This window comes from Lucilia cuprina, chromosome 5, assembly GCF_022045245.1.
Source record: "Lucilia cuprina isolate Lc7/37 chromosome 5, ASM2204524v1, whole genome shotgun sequence".
Classification (NCBI taxonomy): domain Eukaryota; kingdom Metazoa; phylum Arthropoda; class Insecta; order Diptera; family Calliphoridae; genus Lucilia; species Lucilia cuprina.
In genome coordinates, this window is record NC_060953.1 from 36683496 (window position 1) to 36703607 (window position 20112).

Genomic DNA, 20112 nt, shown 5'->3' on the forward strand with positions numbered 1-20112 from the left:
CTTTTAAGCTGGAAGTCTATATGTGATATACTTTGCGACAAGTGTACACTTAAATATTAAGTGTACACTGCTTTGCGACAAAGCATTTCGTGCTTGTCATACATTCTTTGCATCCTGCTCATAAAGGTTCATGCATTAACTTCATGCTACGCTTATAAAGCGTAATTTCTTTTATTTATATTTTCAAAATTTAACTCGTTTAATTTTATTAAACTTGATAAATGCATATTAAAAATATATACGATTAGCTTTTTGCACCCGGCGTTGCCCAGGATTTTAAATGATTTATAATATTAAATATATAAATCAATATTGACTTAGCTTTTTACTTTCCATGTTAATATATCGAAATTAAAATCTACAATCAAAATATATAATTCAGAAAACCTTTCCGAAAAAGTAGCTAAACTACACAACCGTTTTTAACCGTTAAGTTTGAATTACCCACATGATTATTTCCTACTTTGCTAACACGTATTTCTGAAATGTATTAGCAAAGTAGCCAAAAATAAGCTTTTATGCACAAAATTTTGCACTTTTTCGTCGCTTTGTCCCATTTATTACTTCTTTTAGTCCAATTTTCCGAAAGTTATAATGTATTTTCATTTAACAACCCAGCTAGCGTTTTTGTAATTTTTGATCACATTCCAGTCATTAATGACTCTTCTGCACGATTAAAATGATCATATATGTTCTCAATTTCTGATCATAAAAGATACATTCGTCGGAAGTAAAAGGTACCCTCTACATTAATTTTATAAATGAAATGAGAATTATATCAACTCATTTTAGGCCACACAAAATGTTTTGCTAACTCCTCCAAAAGAGTCTTTTCTGAGCACCATTTCTAATCAGTTTCGACTCATTTTTGAGGCATTTTTAAGTGTACAATTTTATTACAAACAAAAACAATTACATAAGGAACAATTTAACATCTTCCAACTGCTTGAAATATGACCACAAAATAAGTTTTTAATACCATCATATTTTAAACACCAGGATGATCAATTTATGATTGCGATACATTTTGTTATTGTTTTTCAAATATTAAATTTTCAATCATATATCGGTATAATTTTCGATTCATTTTTTAAGTGCTTAACTTATTAATAACTTTTAGATCATCACAAGGAGTCAAACATGACTCAGTTTACAGATAAATCATCCCACAATCTACCAAATGCTAGCTGGGAAGTTACACACTGTTGTTTGTAACGCGTCTGCCGCAAAAAGTTCAGCAACTTTCAACGTTTGACCCATCAGCAGCTGATCAGAGTTGTATTTAGTTTTGTCTTAATAAGAATAAACTAAAATAAAACAAATTTCAGTTGTAATTCAGGTCTGAGTTGAGGAACAACTTTCGCGTCTTAAGAAAGGTCAGGCTTGTGCTTGTTGCTGGGCTTTCGACAGAATTGATATAGGAAACATCCCGAAAGCATAACTGATAGAATTATTGAATTTCAGATATCTCTCCTTCCAGATACCAAATACTGTGGGTATCTAGATACAAAATTTATTTAATATCCTTAAAAAAATGGCTAAAATATGACTCAGACCATTTTGAAATTATAGAATACATTTTTTATGTTATATATAAATGTCAATTTCTCTGACGTATTGAAGAACTAACTAATAAATTTATTATCACAAAATAAAAAAAAACTCCAAAATTTAGTGTATTTTTGTTATTATTTGTTTATAACATTATCACAAGAAAATGTGTATATTTAAAGAAATTTGTTTATTATGTCTGTTAACATCATGAAATTTATTAAGAATTGTTATATTTACTAAAGCTACAGCTGATTTAAAAGCTATGGAGCAGAATAAAAATAGAAAAATGAAACTTTAGAAAATGAGTCCGGATCAATATTAAACAGATTTTATTTAAAATGCGCATTTTGTGAAAAAAAACACATTTTGATCTACATACACATAACTATCGATATGTCAAATAGCATATTGACAGGAAGTCATAATTTAAATTTAAAATTTCCGTTAACGCCCTCAACTACAACAAATATTTACAACAATTAATTTCTTTACAATGTCAAAACTTAAATATAACAATTTAGCAAAAAATATATATATTTTTATTACTCAGGATTCTAGATTTTTCATGATAAAAAACATAAATTAATCAAATATTTAACAAAGAAAATAATTCTTTCTAAACATTTATTTTTAAAAACAATTAATTAAAAAACAATTTTTCCTTTAATAATTAATTGTTTTCAATTAAAAAATACAATTTATAGCAACATTTTTGGGCGGTAGATGTAGAGAAATTCTTTGGCAATTTTCTAAATGACCAAAATCAGACAAATAGTGAGAAATAAGTAACAATATTGGGTGTTTTATTGTAAAAAAAATTAAGAAATTGTATTATATAAACGTTGTATTTAGATGTAAAAGTAAAATAAATTAAATAAATTATCTTACTCAATTTTATAAATTCTTTAGACAATATAGAAAATTTAGTTATTCTGTTAAAACTTTTAGTCATTTTGGCGTATTTTTTGGCATTTGTAGCAAAAACTGCCCACTTTAACTTCCGTCTTCTAATTTTTTGATCAGTGATCAAGTGATGTCAACTTTTAGAAAGTAAATTAATTAAATGTTTGAGAGAAACAGAGAGCTATAGAAAAATTAATTACATTTCTTAAAACTATGCAAATTTATATGAGAAATTTACAAAATTGTTAGACTAGACTGTAGACTACACCCTAGCCCAAACTGCAATTAGATTATATACTATACTATAGTTTAAACTTTAGACTAGACTATAAACTAGACTTAACTTTAGACTAGACTATACACTAGATTATAGACTAAGTAGACTATAGACTAGACTATAGACTAGACTATAGACTAGACTATAGACAAGACTATAGACTAGACTATAGACTAGACTATAGACTAGACTATAGACTAGACTATAGACAAGACTATAGACTAGACTATAGACTAGACTATAGACTAGACTATAGACTACACTATAGACTAGACTATAAACTAGACTATAGACTAGACTTTGGACTATGGATAGACTATAGACGTCACCTAAAAGGATAGTGTATTCGGCAATACATATGTAGTTAAATCAGCACAGAAAGTGATTCTGACCCAATTGGATGCTGTAAGATGTATATATATTTGGCAATATATTTGGGCGTTACATCTACACAAGCGCAGAAGAAGATGAAGGGTAACATTAAATGAGATCATTTAGACAAACAAATAATCCCGAATAATAAAAACCATTATATGTATATATTTTTTTGTTTCAGTTGCAATATTTAATTAATTTTTTAAATTATATCATAGATGCAAAATAATACAAATTATGATTCAATTTCCAGGAAAAAAATAAACTTGTTTATTGGTCCGTCTGCACGTGATTTTAGTAGACAACAATTCGCCAGGCAAATGAACTTTAGATTTTTTATGGCAAAACATCAGTGACGTCTAAGCTTTTACCTATGATAGGGACAAAAAAAAGAATGATCAAAATCTCATTCATCAGATTTTTGGCTGTTTTAGGCATGTGTCTTGTTATTATTTTAATTTTTTTTGATGGTTATTAACCTTAAAAAGGTAATTTGTGATGATTTTAAATACAAATGCAAAATGCTGACAAAATTGTTTGCTAAATGATAAATTTATTTAAAATTTAATAAAAAAAAACGGCAAAATCTTAGTACAGTCGTTTAGCGGTTTAACGAATACTCAGTTTAACGAATTTAGGATTTAACAAATCAAACATAGAAAACTTTGTATTCGCTTGAAAGGATTTTTGTTTTTACGTATGGACTTGATATTATATCTTTCGTTAAGCCGAGTAACCACTGTACATATCTATTATTATTTGCTCTGATCACTAAAATCTTAAAACTTAGCTTCTTGTATTTTTTCACTAAACACTTTTTCTTGTTAGGAAAAACACAAGCAACATGATCGTGTTATTAATAACTTTTCTTAGTGATCGTCGTTGAACAGCTTCGTCGTGTATGCGTGTGTGTGTATATATCTTTTATTGAGAAAACCGTATTTCTCTAGTTTTTACCGACATGTATCGTCCGTATCCATGAGATACGATGATTTAAGAGTAGAGTAAAAAGAACGAAATAAAACGCCGTAAAATAATGAAGCTGAGCTTCATATATAAACCGAACATCTACAATAAATTCAAACATTTATTCGCAAATTGTCAATACGATCGAATGGTTAAAAAAAGAAACGGTTGAAATTTTCTTTAATAAAAACAAATTTATTAATTAATTTATTTAATAAACAAAAGTTATATGAAAACAAATGTGTAGCAGAGTGTGTGTGCATTGGAGTATTTAAATTTGAAATAATAAAGAAAAGGAATAATGCAACAGTATTTTTTGATGTTGATTTGAAAACTAACTAAACTATTATTGAATCATTTTAAAATAAACTTTTAATAAAAATGTCCTTTTGTTTTTAACAAGGACTTAAAAAATACTACAAACTACAACTAAACAATTTTCTTTTAATAGATTTTGTTTAATTTTAAATTATTTAATTTTATTCACGTTAATGAAATACCGGAATAATCGCGGCACAATACTGCAAATACAATTCAGAACATTTTTGGTTAAGAAGCAATACTGGCACAGAAAAAGGTGTTTTCAAGACGGTAAGTTTTATAAATGTTTATTAACTTTTTACGAATTTCTGTTATTAAAGAAACATTTAAGAGAAAGTCTGTCTACCTTTAATAGTAATTTATTTAGTAAGAATATTTTTTTATTGATTTTAACTTTTTTTCTGAATTAAACTTTTTGGATATATATGCAAAATCTGGTGATATTTTTACTGTAGATTTTATTTTGTTAAAGCTTTTTGGGATATAGATATTTCCGATAGCTTATGCGATAGGTGGATATGCTTATCATTTTAAATTTTCAGAAATCCAGTTTCCTGGATGTTAGATTATTAGTTTTAACTTAGAATGTATGTTATATCCGATCCGTAGTGATACTTGGGCTATTTTCAGACCTTTAATAAGATCCATAGTCAGAAATATAAGAAGAGAAGAATTCAATTAAGTCACATATCGAATGCACCCTGCATGTAGTTTATTACAATTTTCGAATAAGGTGTTCTGAGCGATTAAATATCTGAAATAACATTTCTTCCAAGATATTTAATAAAAATTCCACCGAAAGCTAATCAATTAAAAAGAAAATGTCTCCTTTTTAGAAATTTGCTCTTTCATTGTCGATTATCTTCGAATGGCCAGGTGCACAGCAGTGTTTACAGAATATTGAGTAACGTAGCTTTCAAAAACTATAGTCTAGTATGTAGTCTGGATTATAATCAATTTTATAGTCCGGACTATTATGTATTCAATAGTTTGGACTATATTATACTCTATATTCTTAAGTCTGGACTATAGACTAGTCTATAGTCTGCATTATGGTATATTCTAGACTATAGTACAGTCTGGACTATAGTCTTTGGTCTAGAATATAGTATGTAGTGTGTAATTTAGTCTATATTATACATTATAGTCTAGTCTATATTCTAAACTAGTGCATATTCTGGACTATGCTTTAGTCTGGACTAGAAACTAGTCTATAATCTGGACTATAGTCTGGACTATAGGCTAGTTTATCGTATAGTCTCTAGTCTGGACTATAGACTATTCTATAATCTGGACCATAGACTGTTCTATAGTCTAGACCATAGACTATTCTATAGTCTGGACTATAGACTATTCCAAAGTCTGGACTATAGACCATTCTATAGTCTGGACTATAGACCATTCTATAGGCTGGACTATAGACTATTCTATAGTTTGGAACATAGACTATTCTATAGTTTAGACTATAGACTATTCTATAGTTTGGACCATAGACTAATCTTTAGTCTGGACCATACACAATTGTATAGTCTGTACTATAGACTATTCTATAATCTACACTATATACTATTCTATAGTCTAGACCATAGACTAAGGTCTGCGCTATAAAGTATTTTATGTAGTCCAGTTTTTAGAATAGTCTATAGACCAGACTATAGAATACTAGTTCAGACTATAGACTATTCTATAATCTGGACTTTTACTACTTTAGACTATTCTATACTCTGAACTATAGACTGTTCCATAATCTTTACTATAGGCTATTCTGAAGTCTGAACTATATACTATTTTATAGTCTGGACTGTAAAATATTATATAGTCTGGGCTATGGACTATTATATAGTCTTTACTATAGTCTGGACCATATTCTATTTTATAGTCTGAACTATAAACTATTCCATAGCCTCTTTACAGTGTGGACTATAAGCTATTCTATAGTCTGGACCATAGACCATTCTATACTCTGAACACTAGAGAATTCTATAGCCTGTATTATAGATTAGTTTATGTTCTGGACTGTGGCCTATTTTATAGTCTGGACTATAACATCTAGTCTGCTCTACAAAATAATTATAGTCTGAGCTATAATTTTTTGGAATGTAAGATATCGTCCCAAAATGAGCACTATCAGTGCATTAAAATTTATTGTTCTTGTCTTATACGTTTTTTCACAATTTTATAGTAAATTTAATAATTTGTTATTAATCGCCGTTTAAAACGATTTATCATAACTAAAATTGAGAAATTGACATTTATTACTATATCGCTCGAGGCAACAGGTTGTCAAAATTTTGACTTATATTCATGAAGTACTATTATTCAATTTTTTACTTTGTTTAACTTAAATAAATTATTACAAAAAGTTTCATTTACTCTATGATATATAACTCAAATTGTGTCAAATCTTGTTATGGCTAAAAAAAAGTGCAAAATAGAAAGAAATACAAGACTAAATTATATAAAATTATTTCTTAAATAAACCACATTTGTGATATTTTATTTTGACCCAATTCAGAAGTAACAGAAACCTTTGTACTTTACCAATGTACTTGAAATACAAACGTAAAAGTTAAAGCATGATTTAAGTAAAATTAACTTTTAATTTAAAACCAATTTTAAGAAATATTTTCTTAAGGGCGAATTTTGCTTATTTTTACTTATTTGTTTATTACAAATCTTATTTTTAAATTAAAAAAAATGTATAGTTTTTTTTACTAAATAAATAATAAAAAATATTATGTTATTTAGTTTAAGTTACTATTTAAAATTTTTGCTATTAAATTTAATTATTGATACTATGTAGTTATTATATTATAAAAATACAATCGTCACGAAAATATAACTATTTATTTTTAATTTTTTTTGTTAGCAACAAATTAATTTTTAATAATTATATTGTAATAAGATTATCATTACTTTCGTTACATGTTATTTTATTTGACAGAATACATATAAACATTTTAACAAAATATTTACTTATTTTTCTTTAAATATTTAAATTTCTTTATAAGTAAAATATTTGCTAGATTTTAAAATAATTAAATTATTTACTTTGCACATAACTTAACTTAAATTAAGGCATTAAGTTTTGCCTATTAATATTTAAATGTTAATTAATGCTAATTTTTAATTAAATATTGATCAGTATAACAAAAAGGTGTTTGCGCCAACAAATTAATTTCACAAATCTTTATCTAAAAAAATATGTATATATTTGTTAAAATTATTGTAATTTTTTTTTTGGCAAAAAATAATGTGTTAATTATTTTTGAAGATTTGCATGTCAAAACTGTAACAATAGTAATTTGAGTCAAATTGGCTAAAATTTATAAGAGCGCTATAGTCTGCAGTAAAGTTTATACCATAGTCTGGACTACAATATAGTCAGTATTAAAGTCATCACTACATACATCCATGCTATAGTCTGGACCATAGTCTATTTTATAGTCTGACCCATTGTATATTCTTTAATCTGCACTATAGTCTAGTGTATAGTCTGGTTTATAGTCTGGACTATTCAACGGGATGGACTTGTACACTGTCTGGACTAAATTCTTGTTTATGCTCTGGACTATAGTTTAGTTCCTAGTCTGGTCTATATTATATATTTTTAAGTCGGGACTATAGACTAACCCCCTTATTCACAAACAAAATTTCTTATTTATTAAAGGTTTATAAAAAAATTTCCACACAAGATCTAATTTATAAACTATTTATAAAATAAAAATATCGTTTGTGAATAAGGGGGTAATAGTCTAAACTGTAGTCTAGTGTATGGTCTGAACTATGTGCTATTAACATCTAATTTGGTCTCCACTATAGTGCTATAGTTCTCGATTCTAGTCTAAAATATAATCTAGTTTATAGTAGGAACTACATGCTAATCTATAGTCTCGACTTTGTATATTATATTCTGGATTATAGTCTAATCTGCAGTCTGGTCTATAGGTTAGCTTAATGTCTAGTCTATAGTCTGGTCGGTATTATATTCTTTAGTTGGGACTATAGTCTAATAGCTGGACAGTAGTGTAGTCTAATGTCTGGACAATAGTCTAGTCAATAATATAAACTGTAGCCTTTGATGTGCGGTGTAATGTAGACTCGATTATTATTTACTTTAAAGTCTATTTTGGGTTATAATCTAGTCTATATAAGGGACTATTGTCTATAGTTATGACAATAGTGTAGTTTATAGTCGGGTATATAAAAAGTTTATATTCTGGACTAAACTATATAGTCTATAGTCTGAACTATATTTTGTTTATAGTCGGGAATATATTTTTGTCTATAGTCTAGTCTTGCATGTAGTCTAATCAATGTTCTGGACTAGACTATAGTAGATGCTATAGTGTGGAATGTAGTCGAATCTATATTGTGTCGTCTACAGTTTGGACTATAGTTTAATATTTAGCGGAATTGTTTAATATGTAGTTTGGACTATAGTACAATCTTTAGTCTGGACTATCTGTAGTTTGGGTCGTAGTCTTATCTATAATCAATAGTTTGTATACTAGTTCATAGGCTGGAAAGTAGTATGTTGTATAAACTGGACTGCAGTCTAGTCTATGACCTGGACTATGGTTTACTCGATAGTCTGGGTTTTAGTCTGAACTATTGTCTAATCTATATTGTGGCCTAATGTCTAGTCTTTAGTTTGGACTTTTGTCTAGTCTATAATTTAGTCTATAATCAAAAATCGGTTTAATATTTGTCTTTTTGTTTGAGCGTTTAATAAAATGGAAAAAACATTTTATATTTATTTGTATTTGATCTAATAGAATAAATTAAAGATAAATAAGTAATTGGTCTGGATATTTCTTTCTTTATATGTCAAGATATATAAATGAATAAAATTTTAATTTAAGCTTTAATTATAAATTTGTTATTTTTTTAACTAAAAAATTTATTTTATAAATGTCAGCTAATTTTATTAATTTTTTGTACTAAAAATACGACAAAATTTTGTTTATACTAAACAAATTTTATTAACAAAAATTTGCTAAATAAAAATATATGTTAATTTATTGACAAAATAGACAGGGCCATATATATTGGATATCTTTTGTCATTTAAAGAATAAAATCGTGTTATAAATAGAGTGGAAATTATTAGGATTTATTAAAGCTATTTGTTAAGATTTAGCAATATCTATTAATATTTGGCAATGGACTTTGTTTGTGTGTTTAAATAATAATGATTAATTTGTGTTTTTGTGCGGACTAGGTAACTTTCTTTTTTAGTGTTTATTCGTTTACTAAAATACTAACAGATATTCTTAATTAAATACATTTGTAAGAGTGTTGAGTGGTTATTGATTAAAACCAATGAGTTCTTATTTTGAACCTATTTCACATGCTCAAACTAATGCCTTTGCATAAGATTTTTCTACTTTTTTTAAGTATTTATTTCGAAATTTTCCTCTACTTATTGAATTTTTATTAAAAATATACAAACAAAATTAAATTCCACAACAAAGAAAAATGTCCATACAAAACAATCAACAACAATATAAAATTAATCAATGTAAATTAATATTGGACATAAAACAAACTGGCGTCTGGAAGCAAGTCGTTGACAACTAAAGAACCAAGAAGAAAGTGTCTCAATATTACAATTGTTTTGTAAATTGTTTGTTGGCAAAATTAAGAAAAAACGAATGCGATCACTAGGGACAAAAATGAAGATTTTAAAAGATCTTAAACTTTCATATAATACCCTAAAAGTATAGAAAAAGTTTCTTTTACAAAGAAGGGGGAAAAATACACACACCTGGTACTAAATTGACACCAAAGTGTTAATAATTTTTCAATGACATCCGTTTTCAAAGTATATACATACGTACGAAATAACATTATGTAATATTGACAACGTTGCGTTATCAACATTACAACAATTCCTTGTCGAAATCTAAATTTTATACACATTTGTTGTCTAAATGTTAACAAACGTTGAGATCACGGATTGTTGTCAATAGTGAATGTTGTCTATATCTCTTAATATTTGCAAGCGTTTTTTTTTTCAATTTTATCATATTTATTGTTAAATCTTTTGACCACAGAATTTATAAATAACTAAGAATAAAAGTATTAAGCAAATGTAATGATATTAAATTAACTTCCGTTTTTATACTTAAAAAAAAAATATAATTAAGAAATTACTGAACATCTTCCTAGTACCTTTCTTTACAATGTTGACGCCAAACTACAGGCGATAAGTTTTCATTATTATTTTCTAAAAAGTTTTAAAAGTTAAAATAATACTGAGATGTTAACAATCAATTATGGTTTAATCCTTCACTCGAATGTTGTACGCTTCTCACCAAGAAAGATTTTTTGAATGAACCAGAAATTATCGACCAGTGATTGGTCTGATTCCACTTTGTGTAGTTGTGCCGTTTCGTTGCTCCGATCGTTTTTGCTTTTGTCATATGATCTTTTTTATGTCCTTTGATCTCGTTATAACCTCTATTATGTCCATTTGATTTTTGTTATTCTTTTAAGAAATCATCTAAAATAGAGAAATATCTTTTCCTCTAGAAACTATAATGGTTTTAATATAGTTCTACGAGTATCGGTATTAAAAATTTTCCGAAAGAATTGTGTAATAAGACTGACATTTTTCGTTTTTGTTTAATTTTAACATTATCTAGATATTTCCGATCTTATTTCCATTGAAAACATGATGGGTCCTTGAGAAATTTCTCGACATTTAAAAAAGTGCGGGGCTTACATTTAAAAATTTTAAAACTTAAGTAAAGTTTCTTCCTTTATTTTAAACTGAAAATACGGACCCTAACATCTGTTAAGATTTTTTACAATGGTCAGCTTCCATCAAATGAAAGCGAAATCTTTGTAATGAAAAACTTAGGTTAGATTGATAGAATGATGTAGAAATCTACATCATTCTATCCGAAGAAATGCATCCTGGCCACTATCGGTCTCCTTTTTGTGGAAAATAGTATTCACTATATGTACACAGAGGAAAAGAAGGAATATACCCGCCTGGTACTAAATTGACATAAAATTTTTTATAATTTTTCAATAACATCTGTTGTCAAATCTATTGTTTGTCTGACAATAATAACGGATTTCATTGAAAAATTATAAACACTTTGGTGTCAGATTGGTAGCAGGCGTGTATATTTTTTCCACTGTGTATTATCGTCCGAAGCTCAGAAACTCAGTTTCTTAGATTTAATTCTGTAGAATTTTTAAAACAAACTTATCACTCCCAAAATATTTGGATCTAATTTCTGCGAAAGCCTGAAATTGACAAAGATAAAGTCGTTACCGAAATACTATGTACCATCATATTCATTTTGTGGAGGCTTCTTGTTCTGCTCTCGTTAAGATCTCCCAATATGGTCATTGTGGTTCTAGCCAATATTTCCTTATTTCTAGAGGCCTTATGTGATTCTTTGAACCATATTTTTAATTCTGCCCCCGTTACGTAAAATAGTTTTGCGTTCGTCAGTTTAACTCCCTCGAGTTCACTTCCTTCAATGCTTCTATAATCGATTTTTTGTTGATTTTAACCTTATCTCTCAAAAAGTATTCATTAAGAGTTATCTTCCAATTCTATACGGTTTTAGATTTAACTTTATCACCTGATATTGCCCTAATTACCCTCTGGCTGTCGGTAAATCTGTTAAGCCCAGCTGGCCCCAATTTTCGCATTTCTTTATTGCTGGCACTTCTCTCTGGAAGCTAATGTTGTGTTTATTTAGATGGTCCATTGTAGCACTTGATCATGACATTCTATCTAAGATTACAATATTTTTGCATGATGGTAAAAATCAATTTGTTTTTGTTTATAATATTGGAAATTATTTTAATTTATTGTTTTCTAAACACACAATTCTCGTGCTCTTTAACAATCAAAAAAATTCCAAGGTAATAAACCAACAGTTAGTGAACTAAGTTGATCTTGAGCTTAAAGTGCCATCACGCGATTATCACCACTGTGTTTGAGGGCAATTACAACTATTCAAACATTCTTGTAAAATTACATAAATCTCTAAATGTCGCATGTCGCTCGAATTGTGTATAAAGGGCCTTTACATTTTTATGTTAATTTAACAGATTACTTACTATGCAGCTTTAAGTAGCTAATGATTAACTTTTAAAGTAATTAAAAGGCGTTAGGTATTTAAAATAAACCGCTAAAGGTGTTTAACCAATCGATCGCTTATACTCATTTAAATAATGACTGACTATTAGTAGTGGCGGATGTGTGTATGTATCTGTATGAATCTTAAATAAAATTTCCAATATAAATTTAACCATCTTAATAATACCCAGCAGTTCGACAGGACAGCCCCGAACTGACCACTTAACCTACCACTTGTGGTGGCCCCTAGCCACCTGCCTACACAGGTGACCGACCATTTTAACATGGGCTTGTCCTACGAGGAAGTCAATCGTCACTCTACACCCCACAAAGAGACAGTAAAGAGAACGCTGTCTTCATTCTCGATTAGAAAGAGTTTATTTGTGACGCAAGACCAAAAACATACGAATTCGAGTCAGCCAGGTGGTAAGATATTATTGGAACTAAAATTTAAAAATTTCAAGTGTCTACTCTCCAGAATACTATGGGATAATAATGTGACGATTGACCCAAAAGTTATAAATTTGAGTCAACCAGATGGTGGCATATTAGTAGAAAAAAATAATCATTTCTCCAAAAGATGGGTAAAATAACTACTTTCGGAAGTACAACAAAAAACAACTTTTAAGAGTATAATCTCTAGGTTACTTGAGGACAGTTAAGAGACGACTGTCTCCGCTCCCGCTTACAAAAGGGGACACTAAAGTGACGACCGTCTTCATTCTCGATTACAAAGGGTACATTCGTGACGAATGACCCAAAACAATCGAACTACGATTATCCAGGTGGTTGACTATTAGTGAAAACTACTGTCTTTTTCGTATGCATTGACTCTTTGTCGAACTGCTGGGATATTTCCAATATAAACTTAATCATCTTAATAATAATGATCATAATGATGACTGAACTTGTGTAAACGATCTGACGCTGCAGTTGTCTAACAAACGTTACATTTCTTTGCTTAAATGTATTCGGACCAAACGTTATTGTTGTATTCATAAGTACGTACTGAGTACTTGTTCGAAATGAAGTTTATTCAATAAAATTTTTATGAATGTGTATTTTTTTTTATTATTATTCATATTATTAGGAGAATATTTTGTTAGTGTAAAACTTTGCCGATTTGATGTACATACGTATGTATGTATGTATGTATGCATGTATGATTGCATGTGTATCTTTCCGCTTTTATACTGGCTCGTGCCAGTATGTCTGGCAGTTTCTGCTATAAACCAGATAAATTTGCTTTCTTGTAAATTTGTTATTGTTTTTTTCGTTTGCGTTTGATTTTTATTCAATGGATATCAACCAACCAACCAACCATCCCATATAGAAGTAGTTGCTGGCATATATTCAAAATTTTAAAGATTTTTTCAAAATGAATGTTTGACTTTGGTAATACTATAGAAAGACAGCTTATCTCTTACTTATTGGCCACATTAATTGTCAGGCTAACTTGTTTTTTTTAACTCAAAGTTTGCAAAAAAATATGCAAAAATATTTATTCTACTTCTAGTTGGAAGTAGTAATTAAATATACAATTTTTTATAGTTTTTTAAAGATTTTTTTCTACTAATTAATTATGATGACATTTAGAGAAATTTGCATGAGCTAATTCGATCCAGTTCACGCTTGATTGATACAGATATTTAATGGTTTTCAAATATTTTGATACACTTTATAAGAAAATATCAAAATCATCATCATTCTGTATGAATAATCACTTTTAATTATTGTATTTTTTTATTTTTTTTTAAATGTTTTTAATTAATTTCAAATATTTTGAATATTTAATGTATTTATGAATTATAAAAAAGGCGTATAAACAACTTAATAAAGAAATTTTTCCTGAAATTAAATAATATCGATTTATTAGATCAATTATAAATATGAAAACATTCTTAAAATTTTGGGACAGTACCCAACTAAACGATTTCAAAGTTTCTTTATATTAAAATTCATATTATGAAAATTGTTTTAAAACAGGAATACGGGAAAATTGATTTAATTTGGTTAATATTAATAACAAAAAAAATGTTGCTATTTAAATCACATAAAAGTCATAAATCGATAGGAATGTTTCAGACCTTTGGTTTCCTTTTTTAGTGGAACTAAAGGTGCACATCGTACCTTGCTTTTCTACTACTGAGTTTCATAACTTACCTCTTCCTGTAGAATAATTATGTTACGCACTATCATTAGCCCTTTAAATACATTTCTAGTTTTAGTTCTGTTCCTGTTTACTCCTTGTTCAGTTCTAGTTCTAGAACTAAACTAGAACTGAACTAGAACTTAACTGGACTAGAACTGAACTAGAAATGAACTAGAAATGAACTAGAACTGAACTAGAACTGAACTAGAACTGAACTAGAACTGAACTAGAACTGAACTAGAACTGAACTAGAACTGAACTAGAACTGAACTAGAACTGAACTAGAACTGAACTAGAACTGAACTACAACTGAACTAGAACTAGAATTGAACAGAACTGAACTAGAGCTGAATTAGTACTGAACTAGAATTCAGTGCTAGTTCAGTTTTAGTTCAATTCTAGTACAGTTCGCAATAAACATCACTTTTACAGAATTTTGAAGTGGTGATAAATGTTATTCTCTTGAAACGCTTCGTTTTATTTTTGCTGTGTATTAGTTTTCCTGAAGAAGCAATATACGGTAATATTCTTTTTTTAGATCGAAATGAAATGTTTTAAAAAGGCGATGTCTATATAAATTCCTCTGTGAAATTAAAAATATTTATTAAATAAAATCTATTAAATTTTAATTAGCAAATGTTCAAATATGCGAAATTTAATAACACATTAAAATTATTATTAATTAAAAACGAAATTCTCAAAAAACAGATACAGATCCTTAAAATCGTATTTCCTATTAAAAATAAATAAATAAATAAAAAAATAAATAAATAAATAAATAAAAAATGTTTACAGTATAAATATTTTTAACGATATTGTTATTTATTTACACATTAATCCAATTTTAATTAATTACTATTTCTATTTTCTCATATAAATTTATGGCAAACAATTTTATTTATTTCGATATTTTTGTAATAATTATTTGTCTTTTTTTAATGAATTCATTGCTAAAAATTTTCTCAATGACACTTTTTTAATTGAAGATCATTGACTTACATAAAGAAGCGAAAAATAATAATAACAAAATATTAAGGAAATATTATTGAACTTGAACAATTTCATTGGTTTTGTGGTCTCTAAAATATATTATACTTAAAAGTATATATGTATGTGTACTTATAAGACACCCATAGTTTTAATTAATTAATGAGACACCAATTAAAAAAATTCAAAAACATAAAAACAACTTCAGAGCTAATATCCCGAACAGCAATGCCATTTGTGTTCTTAATTTTTTATTTTTTTTGAGGAAAATAAAAACAATTAATTTATTAAAAGTAATAAAACAAAATTAATAACATTTTTCAATTGTTTGTTATCTTTGCAGCTTATTGAACTTTTGGTATTAACTGGAACTTTACTACGCATTAGAACGTTTTAAAGGAAATGTAAATAATTCGCCCCCTTATAAAATTCTATTGAAAAAAGGGTTAAAAATACACAGACACAACCACAGCACAAATCGTTAAACAAAATTCCAAAATTTTGTACTTTTTAATTATTTAATTTAAAAAACTTAAAACAAAAATGTCTGCCGTTATGATTGCCATATTGAAACTATTGTTTTTATGCGCTTTGGCTCATACTGTTAGCTGTTTGGCTTTTCCGGCCACCACTGTACCCAAAACTTATGAAACTACTACTGATCCTCCTCATAATATTCCCGAATATTTAATTGTACGTGGGGAAGATGGTTCCCAGGAAAATTCTGATTACAAATTGGCCGCCTCGATATTGCTGAAATCATTTCAGGATCCTGTAGCCGATCAAACATTGGAAGAGTGCAATAATCCCTCCCATAAAGCCGTCTTTTCACCTTATGATTACACTGTTTTATTGGCCATGTTGGTTATATCATTGGGTATTGGCATCTTCTATGGTTTCTTTAAGAAATCGGGCAGTTCCTCGAATGAATTTTTATTAGGCTCGGAAATGAGCATATTCCCAGTGACACTTAGTTTGACTACTAGTTTTATAACGGCCATTGAATTGTTGGGTAATCCCTCGGAAATGTACTTCCAGGGTACACAATTTGTTTTGATAGGTAAGATAAGAGATGATAATGATTTAAATGAGATTTAAATTAAAAAAATATTTTTTTCAGTTATCCCTATGGTCTTTGTTATACCCGTAGCTGTTAAAATCTTTTATCCGATTTATTTCAAAATGGAATTGACCAGTTGTTATGAATATTTGGGTATACGTTTTGGCAAGGAAATTCGTGTCCTTGGCGCTGTATTGTATGTGATACAGGTATGTTTATTGTATTAATAATCATATGTATTTTTAATTTGTTAACAAAATTTTCAGATGTGTTTCTATACCGCGGTGGCTGTTTTAGCGCCCGCTATAGCATTGTCAAAGGCCACGGGTTTGAATACAAAAATAGCTGTGATTTTAATTTATGTTGTATGTGTATTCTATTCATCTCAAGGAGGCATGAAAGCTGTCGTTATTGCCGATACTTTTCAGGTAAGAGAAACTGAGTTTTAGTTTAGTTCTAGTTAAGTTCTCCTTCAGTTATGTTCTAGTCCAGTTCCAGTTTAGTGCTAGTTCAGTTCTAGCCCAGTTCCAGTTTAGTGTTAGTTCAGTTCTAGTCCAGTTCCGGTTTAGTGCTAGTTCAGTTCTAGTTCTATTTCAGTTATAGTTGAGTTCTAGTTCAGTTCTAGTTTAGTTCTAGTTCAGTTCTAGTTTAGTTCTAGTTCAGTTCTAGTTAAGTGCTAGTTCAGTTCTAGTTCAGTTCTAGTTCAGTTCTAGTTCAGTTCTAGTTCAGTTTTAGTTCAGTTCTAGTTCAGTTCTAGTTCAGTTCTAGTTCAGTTCTAGTTCAGTTCTAGTTCAGTTCTAGTTCAGTTCTAGTTCAGTTCTAGTTCAGTTCTATTTCAGTTCTGGTTCTAGTTTTAGTTTAGTTCTATTTCAGTTCCATATTAGTGCTAGTTCAGTTCTAGTTTAGTTCTAGTTGTAGTTCAGTTCTATTTCAGTTCTATTTCAGTTCTAGTTCATTTCTACTTCAGTTTTAGTTGAGATCTAGTTCGTCTCCAGTTTAGCTCTATATTTTATTAAAATATTTTTGAGATTTCATATTTTCCTTTATTCCATTATAGGCTGTTGTTTTGGCAATCTCTTTAGTTCTGGTTGTTGGACTAGGCTGCTTCTACAGTGGTTCACCTGTAGAGATATTTAATACTGCTGCCGACCGAGAGCGTTTGGAATTTTTCAAGTAAGTATTATTAAAAACCATTTTCAATGTTTCTGAGACTTAAAAAGCAAAATTTCTTAATATTACAGTTTCAATTTTGATCCCACTACACGCCACACAGTCTGGTCTGTGGTTATTGGAGGCTTTTTCTATTGGACCTCTCTCTTTTGCACCAATCAAGCTTCGGTGCAGAAATGTATGTCTTTGAAATCTTTAAGATTGGCTAAAATAGCTTTAGGTTTTGCCATATTGGGTTTGGTGGTCGTGTTCCTACTTAACTTCTATACCGGTTTAATGGTTTTCAATCATTATGCCGACTGTGATCCTTTGACAGCAGGACGCATAACTGCCACTGATCAATTGTTGCCATTTTATATAATAAATACTTATGAACATATTTACTCAATTGCTGGCATATTTGTGGCGGGTATTTTTGCTGCAAGTTTGGGGTAAGTTGTTGGTTATATAAACATTTTGTGGAATTTTATATAATTTAAAATTATGTTTTTAGAACTGTGGCTTCGGCTTTGAATTCGTTGTCGGCTGTTACTTGTGAGGATTTATTGGTGAATGGCATGAATATAAAAATTTCTGCCGATAAAGGTGCTCTTTATGCCAAATGGATGTCTTTGGGTTTTGGGATATTCTCTTTTGGTTTAGTTTTCATTGTGGAACGTTTGGGTGGTGTTTTACAGGCCACACTTACTTTGAATGGTCTAATAGGTGGCGTTACCTTGGGCTTGTTTTCTTTGGGTATTGCTTTCAAAAGAGCCAATACCAAGGGAGCCTTTTACGGTGGCATTATCTCTTTGATCATAGTCATCTTTATAGGTGTGGTAGCTCAAATAGCCAATGTTGAACCAGTATCTTTACCAGTTTCAGTGGAAAATTGTGATTGTGCTGTAAATGCTACCCAAACTTTGGGTTCTGTTTTCATGGAAACTATTGTGGAGGAAGAAGTGACGGGTTTTACGTAAGTTTTTATTGTTATATTTTCTAATCATAGTAAGTTATTAACATTTTTATTCCGGTTTTAGATCTTGGCCCATATTTAGACTCAGCTATATGTGGTATTCCATGATCGGTTGTTTGCTTACCATGTTTTTGGGTCTAATCATATCGGTCATAATCAATATCGTACAAAGACGTCGTGTTTTCAAAATTACTTCTGTACAAAATGCCAATAACATTAATCTGAACACCGATACTAATATGAAAGTAAATGATATAATTGCTCCAACAATTGCGGCTATTTCTGTGGATATAAAGCCCTCCGAAGATTGTGGTCATGTCAATCATGCCATACGTTTAGATGATGAATAACAACTAACTGATTCTTAACCCAAAGTATTTTACATTTAAACTTTATATTATTCCAATATATACAAATATATATTATATAGTTGTATCTATCGGAAAAGTAGTAGATATAACTTTTTGGAATATTTATTTTCCTTTTTACATTATTTGTACAAATTACCTCTTAGTCCTTAGTCATTCCACTAGTTCTAGTTCAAAATTATTTTAGTGGTCTGTATGGCCCACAGCAGTGATACACTAAAACTTAATTTTTAGTTTTTAAGTCTACTAATGCACCAGTATTTAATTTTATGAATATAAACTCTCTATAATAGTCTAATTTTAATGTTTGTTAAAATTTCTTTATTATTTTGTAAACGATATTTTTTTTTTAAAAAATGCAATTTTATTAAAAAAAGACAATGTAATAAAAATATTAAAAAATATCCCTATATATTAAATGCATGCAAATATATAACGAAATAAAAGTATTTACTGAACATGTTTTGTGTATATTTCTATTATTAATCTCTCTAAGATATGATTAGCTTGTTAAAACCTAAGTTAAATTTCTTAAATCTTTATATTAACTTTTCTAAAAATTCTTAATATGTTTACAAAATCAGCATACTACCGTTGCCGAGTTGCCCTAGCTTGTATTATATCTTCTAGGACAACATTAACGGACCGACCTTTTTTTATTCACCCTACTGGCTCTACTGTATAGTTATTGTATAAACAAAATTCATTTTGGTGGCGTGCCTTTATAAGGTAGGGTATTGCAAAAAGTTGTAAGTTCAAGATTCTATACTCTTAAAGTCCATAAATATAAAATAGATTTCAATTTTACAGTCTGTTAGATAAAGTGCCTAACAAATGTTTATGTGGAGGCGATATTAAGAATCAAAGTATGGGGTACATTTTAAAAACTTAATCTTGATTACCTCTTGGCTAGGT

The 20112-nt window shown here is 28.9% G+C and overlaps 1 protein-coding gene across 1 annotated transcript; it reads left to right on the plus strand.

Moving 5' to 3' along the window:
- The first annotated feature begins 4212 nt into the window (after positions 1 to 4212).
- Positions 4213 to 19531, plus strand: LOC111683295 (putative sodium-dependent multivitamin transporter). Its single transcript, XM_023445349.2, has 8 exons — positions 4213 to 4666; positions 15988 to 16704; positions 16765 to 16913; positions 16971 to 17132; positions 17762 to 17877; positions 17946 to 18305; positions 18368 to 18829; positions 18894 to 19531. Exons 2-8 carry the CDS (start codon positions 16188 to 16190, stop codon positions 19177 to 19179), a joined length of 2052 nt encoding a protein of 683 aa, XP_023301117.2. The 5' UTR covers positions 4213 to 4666; positions 15988 to 16187; the 3' UTR covers positions 19180 to 19531.
- Positions 19532 to 20112: the final 581 nt, after the last annotated feature.

Excerpts from the sequence above, each read along its gene's own strand:
- LOC111683295 (XM_023445349.2), top strand. The coding sequence starts at position 16,188 with ATGTCTGCCGTTATGATTGCCATATTGAAACTATTGTTTTTATGCGCT. Across the intron at positions 18,306-18,367 it reads ATTTTTGCTGCAAGTTTGGG|AACTGTGGCTTCGGCTTTGA; the intron begins GTAAGTTGTTGG and ends TTATGTTTTTAG. Across the intron at positions 18,830-18,893 it reads GAAGAAGTGACGGGTTTTAC|ATCTTGGCCCATATTTAGAC; the intron begins GTAAGTTTTTAT and ends TTCCGGTTTTAG.